The following is an 8,758-nucleotide window of genomic DNA, read 5'->3' on the forward strand; positions in this document are numbered from 1 at the left end:
TTATTATTTGGAAAGCAAAATAGTTTTCAATAAATAACCAATATATTTTCTGCTGTTGTCAATTCATATAAAAAATCCGACAAAAAAAAAAAAATTTAAACAAAGAAAAGAAAAGAAAAGTCACTCTATAAATTGAATCTGCCTTTTTATAATGATTATTTTATACACTTTTTTTTTTATACGGTCTAATTTATCTAGGGTTATCTTGCGAGACAAGACATACATATGAATCCGACAATATGGAAAATAAAAAGATAAAAAACATCAAGAAATTTAAGAAAAAATTTGATTTATCATAATTCATAATTGCTATTTTATTTTCAACTGCTTTTTATGGTCTCTAAAAGACATGCCATTAATATGAGTGAACTATTTCGTTCTAAGTTTAATAGATAAAAAAAAAAGTGACTAAAAATGGAACCTCGTTTTATTGCGGTGTATCTGACATATAAAGTTATCTAACATATAAAGTTATCTAAATATAAAGTTATCTTGGCAAATTTTCAAAGTCAGACCCAAATAGCATTTAAGCTGACAAATAAAACTTCTGGCTAGCCAGTTTCTATCTATTAGTGCTGTACCATGTTTGCAATATAATAATGTACTATTTATTATTTATAATAACGTACTCTTTACAATTCATTTTTTTCTTACTAAGTTCTACTTAGGCGACTGCTAACTTAAAACATTTTAAAATAACCTAAAAATACGAACCAGCAAAGGGTTAACTCATTTTAAATTCAAGTACATAATAGTTGCTATCTAAGTTTAAAAATATACAAATACAAATGAAAAACTCAAGTGACTTCCTTGCATTCCAAACAATATATATATATATATATATATATATATATATATATATATATATATATATATATATATATATATATATATAGTCTGTTTATTATACAAACATTATTGATTACATATGTGCATACATGTTTCGGTGGAATCCCAATTCAAGAATAAGACCTAATCAAACCAAAAATGAATCGATTCATTTTTGGTCTGATGAAGCGTTATCATTGAATTAAGATTCCACTGAAACATGTATGCACATATGTAACTAATAATGTTTGTATAATAAACACACTATGTACCTTCTCTTTTTTAATATTTATTCGAATGTAAACAGTTACATTTGGTCGCTACATACAGCCATCTATTTCAGTTGATGAGACTTCGTCAGGCGACAATGAACCATTCGACGTTATAGAAAAAATGAAAAAGAGAAAAAAAGAAAGAAAGGGCTTTTTTTTTCTATAGCGTCGAATGGTTCAAGGTCGCCTGACGAAGTCTAATTGATTGAAACAGACGGCTGTATGTAACGCCCAAATGTAACTAAACGTAAAGCCTCCTATTTCTTTTTAAATCAAACTGTTTTAACTTTCAATAAATATATCAAAGGTAATCAAACTGTTTACCTTTGAATATATATAGGGGGATAAAATTACTACCGGAACAGTAGTAGAAACTCGCTATGAAGCAAGCGAACAACAGAAGATGTTGTATTTGAGAGAAACAGCTTACCTTATAGACTTGTATATACTAATGTTTATTAGCTGTTTTCTTTTCGGATAAAGTTAATGTCAAGAGAGAGATAAAGCGCCTTTCTAGAGCTTTCCTCGTCTAAGTTTTATAGGATGGTGCTTTTGGGGGGTATTTCATAGCATATCTTTTAAAACTTTATATAGTAAGGTTGGAGGGATATTTCGTCTTATGGATAATATTGCGTCATCAGGAGAGAATTCGCACCGTTTCAGGGCCTTCCTCTCTACGGCTTGTTTGCGTATCGGCCCCCCTCACTGATGTGAGGCCCAATTATCTGCTCAATACAATTAAAAGAAAAGACGTTTGATAATTAAACGGCTCTTGTTACGAGCAACAGCTTTGCGCATGTCGTTAAATGTTGAAAGGCTACGTCTGACATATTTGTTAGGACGCGCACATATCGAAGAAAATAATAATAATATTAGTAACAATAATAATAAACAATAATAATAACAACAATAATAATAAAAGTACTATATATATCTGTGTATATATATATGTATATGACTAAAGATATATATATATAACATTAATATATATATATATATATATATATATATATATATATATATATATATATATATATATATATATATACTAGCAAAAGTACCCATCGTTGACTGGGTTCAAAAACAGCCTACAGAAAATGGACTCTGATTTATGAAAGTATGATAGGTTATGAAAAGGAAGGGTTGATAGCTTTGAATTTGGGGGTATCAAAACCAAAACAAAATATGACGATAGTAAATATAAAATAGATAAACCCCATAATTTATTATACCATACCTGTTCACACTGAAACACTTATCACAATATTCTGTGGATCTATATTAAAAAAAAATATTAAAAAAAAACTTGTTAAACTTTGTGACATATTTCCATTCTATGGAGGTCATGTGCGAACGAACACCCCATAATTTTATTATACCATATTTCTTCAAACTGAAACAATTATCAAAGTATACTTACGCAGATAGATATGAAAAGTCTTTATTAAAGTTTGTGCCTATTTCCATTCTATGGAGGCCAGGCGCGAACGCAGACCCCACAATTTTATTATACTATCCCTATTTAAGTTGAAACATACTTATCAAAATATTCTTATACATCTATATCAAAAACACTTGTAAACGTTTGTACATCTATATCAAAAACACTTGTAAACGTTTGTTTTTAATTTTTAAATTTTTTATTTCCATACTTTGTGGACTAGGCGCGAACGCAGACCCCACAGTTTTAATGAACCAGATCAAACATACCCACTCCTGTGTCTCGATCCATCTTCTATCATTATATGTAATCAGTTTTTTGAAATAGTCAACCATATAGGGGCCTAGTCGTAACCACACACACACACACACACACACACACACACGCACACACACATACATATTCAGCTTTATATTATATCTCTTCTCTATATAAATAAAATGAACTCATTTTTTCCCTTATGATTTTGACCTTAATAGGATTAAAAATCAAGATATTTCATGCAAATATAATATGCACAAACGGCAGAACAATATCTGAGGTGTGTTATAGGCTTATTATTTCTCAAATTCCTCGATAATCTTAGATTTCTATACTTTTTCTGCTGAGAAGTCACGGCCAAAATCGGTTAAGATCAATGGAAGTGGTAAAATATTTTCTCTCTAATAAATTCCTCCCCCCCCCTGCCACCACTTAACACCGTTTGGGGATCGTTCACAAGGAACAGTTGAGAAGAGAACACCGGTTTGGCTTTGTAGTTCTTTCATGTGAAGTTATTTAAAATCACTAAACTAAGCTGCAGTGCTCTGTGGCGTAGTGGTTATATTTTCACGTTCGCGCCGACCTACCGTAGTCGTTTTTTTTTTTTTCCTAAACAACTGGAATGGACTTTTCTTGGTGGCCGAACTGTTAACGTTGCAGATGTTTTTTTTTTTTCACACTTTATTTTCCTACTTTTACTCATGACTCCGGGTTTGATCCTTCCTACTTACCGACCATAACATTTTTTAAAACTCCCCCCCCCGTCCCGGAAACAAACAATCGGGCAACGCCGGGTACCCCCGCTAGTATATATATATATATATATATATATATATATATATATATATATATATATATATAAACATATAATAATGTTCTTGCTCCAATCTCAACAGCTCAAAGAATTGTAACGTAACCTTCACCGGTCAACTCTCTTTTTAGGTCTTCATATTTCTCCCTCTTGTATAGGTGTTGCTTCTCTACCCGGCTCTCATAAGGTACTGTCAATCCAATTAAGACGAGTTTTTCCTTGTTATTGACGAGAGAACAATGTCTGGCCGTTGACCCTTTCCTTTTATAATTTTTGGATAATTACTTTGCCAGCCAGGGAGATCTGCGGCGACTATCCCATCATCATTGATTCCAAGAATATTTTGGCTCTGTACTAGCAATAGGCTAGTTATACGTTTTGATCCGATCCACATTTTTCCTCCCTCAGCAAAAAACTTGTAGCTTATGTTAGCTGATTTGAGCTTCATATTATTACTTATTATTGTGGTCAGTTCTTCCAATACTCTGTTGTGCCGCCACGTATATCGCCCATTAACCAGGGCAACTCTGCAGGAACTAAGAACATGTTCCATAGTCTGAGGTTTTTCTTTGCATACAGGACAGGTTGGATCATCCCCCTTCTTCCATTTGGCAAGGTTAGTCATTGATGGAAGCATGTCGTAAGTTGAGCATATTATGAAACTCAACCTTAGTGGCGACATTTGCCAGATGTCATTCCACGTAATGGATCGTTGCATAGCTTCTTCCCAGTTTGTCCATTGTCCCTGCTGGGACTGTTGAATGGCTTTTACGAGCCTTTTGCTTTCCTCCTTGCTCCTTATTTCCTGAATGACCAGATCTCGGTGCTCTTTACTTGTAGCCGTGGACCATCTTTTAATGCTGGTCATTCCCAGTCCAGATTTCCCTGTCTGAGTGAGCCCAATGACTTCTTTGAAGGCTAGGTTTTCTTTCGCCTCATTTATAACTTCTCAGACTTTCCATTTCCTTCCTGTTTTAAGAGTGGGTTGTACTGTCTTTACAACAGTGTCATTGGAATTGTCCAACATCATCTGGAATCTGACTTTCCCTGCTTTGAACTCCTCTGTAATAGACTTGAGCGGTAATTTTAGTTAAGATTGTTTGCTATATAGAGCAACATTTGATAATCCTGAAAGCAAACTCAGCCATTTTCTCGTATATTTGTTGATTTTCGCCTCGATTGCCTCAACCGTACTCATAGTTACTTCATATATGAGAAGAGGCCATAAAAAAATTGGGATGAGCATGTGTTGAAGACACCATACCTTGAAGTGGACAGCTCCCGGTCGTCTTTAGACTATCATCGACGGTTTTTATTATCACTTTAACCTGATTGGAGTCTTTCAAGGTGTTATCGTACCATCTTCCCACGCTTTTTATCAGTTCTTCTGTGACAGTAAGAATTTTCTGACCACCCACTGAAAAACATATCTTCATGCACTTTTCCTTTTCTAATAGAGAGGCTTCTGGACTTCTTAGGCTTGAAAGACCTTATGGACCAAACCATCATTTCATCCATAATGCTGAGTAACTTGCGGGTATCAGCTCCTTTTGATGTGAGGATCGTGGTATCGTCCACGTAAGTTTTTAATGGTGACATTTCGCATTCTTCGCCTAATTTAGTAGGGGTTACATTGTTTCTTGCTGCTTTGAGAATTACTTGCATCGCTAAAACAAAAAGTATAGGCGATACTGTACATTCCATTGCAATTCCCACCGCGAGTCTCATCCAGTTTGTCGTATAGTCATTTGTGGTAAACCGCATGTGAAACCCATCAAAATACGTTGTAATCATCTTGCGTATTCCCTCTGGGATGTGGTGCATTTGAAAGGATAGTTGAATCATTTGATGAAGCACTGATCCATATGCATTAGCCAAATCGAGCCAAATGACGTCCAAGTCAGTCTTTTTTATTTTCGCTCTTTGGATAGCCTTCCATATCATACTCCCATGTTCAGGACAACCTGCTATTCCAGGGATACCACATTTTGTACGGAAATATCGATATATTTGTTTGATAGTAGGTATTGTGTTATTCTTGAAGCTACTGCGAAAAAATATTTTTCCTTCTGTGTTAAGAAGTGAGATTGGCCGAAATTGATTTATAGCTTCTGCGTTTTGCTCCTTAGGTATGTACACACTGTCTGCTTTCATTCACTGGTTACTGACATGACGGTTTTTCCATGCCAACTTCAAGTTAATATAAAGCCATTTAAGTACTTTTGGGCATCTTTTGTAAAGGTAGAAGGGGATGCCATTCGGGCCTGGTGCAGATTTATTTCTAGCTTTGAAGACAACGCGTTTTACCTGTTCATACGTCATTATGTTCATATTGAACATTTTTTTAGGAATTTCTGGCCATATCAATTTGCTATTTTCTTCCAGTGGGATGTGCCGGTTGTGGTCTGAGTATTTGTGTCTTTGATGTTTTCTAAGTCATGTTGTTCCGTTTTTAGTACTCCTGATTTTGGTTGTTCAAATAAATTTCGGGCATATTTATATGGTCCTTGAATGAACCGTTCGCGCTTTTTCTTCACTTCAGCCGTTTTTTCCTGACGCATTCCGTCTTGCTAAGAGCGCTATATCTATCTTTGAGATCTTTCCATATCTTTAATAAACCCACTTTTTCAAAAGGATTTGAAATGCGGAGTTGTCGTTTCAGATGTCTTTTCTTATTCCTAAGATCTGCCATCTCCCGCTGTCGTCTGTTTTTATTGACGGGTGGTTTAGTTGATTTCACTTTCTCACCATACAATGCAATGCAAATACGGTATATAACATTACCGCACTCTTCTAACCATTTATCATACTTCTTTCTATCCAGTTCTTTATGTAATGCATTGCTTATTGTATGATCAAGCATACACCATTTTTCCGAATTGTCCGCCGGTGGAAATTTGATTCTGGGGAGTTTCAACTCACCCACTGGCCCAATTGCTTGGATATCCTTGGCACTGTGGGTTGTGTCCAAGCCTTGGTGTTCCGACGTCTTATCTGGGGTATCAGAGCGCTCCATATGAGTCATTGGATGACTGGCACATCCCTTTTTGCTTTGGCGAATCTTCATTCCTTTTTGGGAGTTGAATTTTCGTCCACAGACGCATGGGAATTCCCTATATTCTTTAATCATAATCCGTTGATATGCCTAAGTCATATTCCGTTCGTTTCTTTTGGATCCATCATCCTCCCTCCCTTTCGGTGGATCTTGAGGCCATTTTTCTTTGTCTATGTCTGTAGCTTATATTATAAGAACTCTGGGTTGCTGACCCGATGAGTTCATTTGGTCTTTCCCAACGTCCCCTGTCTTTCCAGGTGACACTGGTCTACTCCCAGTCGCCATTCAGTCTATTCCTGAAAGTCAACGGACTAGCCATATCTCTAGAGGATAAAAATTACTACAGGAACAGTAGTAGAAACTCGCTATGAAGCAAGCGAACAACAGAATATATATCTATACTCCTATAAATTCGAATATGGCAAATGGAGGGTTGTAGTCCGAAATTGCCGCGAAGTTCGTTGGAGCAGACTGAAATAAAGGGATTCACTAACGACACAAAACAGGATATAGAAAAAGTATTAATTAATAAAACAATAAAATTTACAAGTTTGCAAAACTTATTGTGTTTGCGGCTTTAGAGAAAGTCCAACTATAAAGTTCTTTTACGTCCAAAGAATTAGACGGCTCTTGTAATGTTCGTATAGGCACAAAATTTTAGGAGAGGAATTTTCCTACCTGTTGCTTCATGGACGAGCTGTGGTTAAAAGAGAAAGAGATTATTGTTCTAAAAGCGAACCCGATAAACGGGGGTCCCTGATTGGTTAATTAGACAGACCCTATTTTTAGATTGTTAGTGTATTAAAAGGAGGTAAGTGGGAATGATAAGCCCCTTTTTTTATACTCTCCCAACGACAAAAAAATGCGACGAATGTAATCGTTGCATGGCTAACTAGTATTTTTTTTTTTCAAATATTTTTAGGCATTATTATGGCCTAATTTCAATATATGTTTCAAAAGTAATGGTAATCAGGGTTAGAGTTTTTTTTTTTTATCTGCTTAGGCCGGTTAGTGATCATTTCAATTGAAGATTCTGGTGCGTCCTTAGCTTTCTTAGGAGAGGATATGACTTCATCAGGTTCTTCGTCGGCTGGTATGTCAGGGAAATAACTGTGAGTGAGGGACAACTCCAAAGGGTATAAATGTTTTAGGCTGTGTGTTTCTACTGAATTATCACCTCTTTTTATTCGGGCAGAACAAACTTTGCCGTCGTTGCCACTGAAAAGTTTCACAACTCTGCCAAGCTTCCAGAAAGGTCTGGGCTTGGCCGGATTTTTAATAAGGATCACGTCATTGACCTTAATTTTATTTTGAAATTCAGTTTCATGTAAGTCCTTGCAAGATTCCCGCAAACTTAGCAAATACTCCTTGTACCAAAGGTCCTTGAATTTTGCCCTCAACTCTTCTCTATTTTCCAAGGCAGTCACAAGCAGAGATCTGGAGGTAAGTTCTGTCTCAACAAAACTGGGTGAATCAGAATGGAAGGAAAGCTCGGAGTTTATGTTTGGATAAATGAAGCAGTTAGGTGTTAGGGGGAGTAGATCCATATCTGTAGAACATCTATAAGTCAGGAGTCTTGAGTTAACTGCCCTTTGGATATCAGATAGGAGGGTAAGAAGGTTAAAATAATCAGTTTTGGAGCGCCCCAGCGTTTTAAATAGGCAAGATTTAATCATTCTAATCATCCTTTCCCATGTACTTCCAATCTAAGGGGAGTATAAAGGTATTTAGGGAATTTCCCTAATAAAATAAAATAACACAATTCTATGTACAAATGACAAACAATTTCTTACACTTAACAAGGGAAAGGTTTATTCGCAAAACGTACTTTAGAAAGAAAGGAAGGAAGAAAGTAGAGTCGGTTCTCCACTGCCTTACGAGGTAGTTACAGCCAGTGGCTGTCGTCAATACCTTTAGTAGGGGCAGCGAAGCGAACAGACGTCTAGCACCGTCGAAGGCTGGTAGCATAAGAGCGAGAGTTTTCTTCTGGGACCGGAAGCTGTCTCGTCCCTAGGGGTTAATTCGTATTCATGTACAAGTCCTCAGATTGGACAGTTTAAGGCCGCATCACTCACTCAGAGGAAGCGAAT

General features: G+C 36.0%; 3 protein-coding genes across 3 annotated transcripts; all 3 read right to left on the minus strand.

Annotated features, from left to right (window-relative positions):
- Window positions 1-3,815: 3,815 nt before the first annotated feature.
- LOC145278150 (uncharacterized) lies at window positions 3,816-4,481 on the minus strand. The gene has a single exon (XM_080130430.1). The coding sequence runs from the start codon at window positions 4,479-4,481 to the stop codon at window positions 3,816-3,818; it is 666 nt and encodes a 221-aa protein (XP_079986556.1).
- Window positions 4,482-4,963: 482 nt separating this feature from the next.
- On the minus strand, window positions 4,964-5,557 carry LOC145278151 (uncharacterized). Its single transcript, XM_080130431.1, has one exon. The coding sequence runs from the start codon at window positions 5,555-5,557 to the stop codon at window positions 4,964-4,966; it is 594 nt and encodes a 197-aa protein (XP_079986557.1).
- A 2,064-nt stretch (window positions 5,558-7,621) lies between these two features.
- LOC145278152 (uncharacterized) lies at window positions 7,622-8,215 on the minus strand. The gene has a single exon (XM_080130432.1). The coding sequence runs from the start codon at window positions 8,213-8,215 to the stop codon at window positions 7,622-7,624; it is 594 nt and encodes a 197-aa protein (XP_079986558.1).
- Between the last annotated feature and the right edge of the window lie 543 nt (window positions 8,216-8,758).

This window comes from Euprymna scolopes, chromosome 6 (genome assembly GCF_053919585.1).
Source record: "Euprymna scolopes isolate OS-2025 chromosome 6, ASM5391958v1, whole genome shotgun sequence".
In the NCBI taxonomy this organism is placed as follows: Eukaryota; Metazoa; Mollusca; class Cephalopoda; order Sepiida; family Sepiolidae; genus Euprymna; species Euprymna scolopes.

Bases quoted from the DNA above. Each gene is read 5' to 3' on its own strand.
- LOC145278150 (XM_080130430.1), bottom strand. From the start codon at position 4,481: ATGACCAGCATTAAAAGATGGTCCACGGCTACAAGTAAAGAGCACCGA.
- LOC145278151 (XM_080130431.1), bottom strand. From the start codon at position 5,557: ATGATATGGAAGGCTATCCAAAGAGCGAAAATAAAAAAGACTGACTTG.
- LOC145278152 (XM_080130432.1), bottom strand. From the start codon at position 8,215: ATGGATCTACTCCCCCTAACACCTAACTGCTTCATTTATCCAAACATA.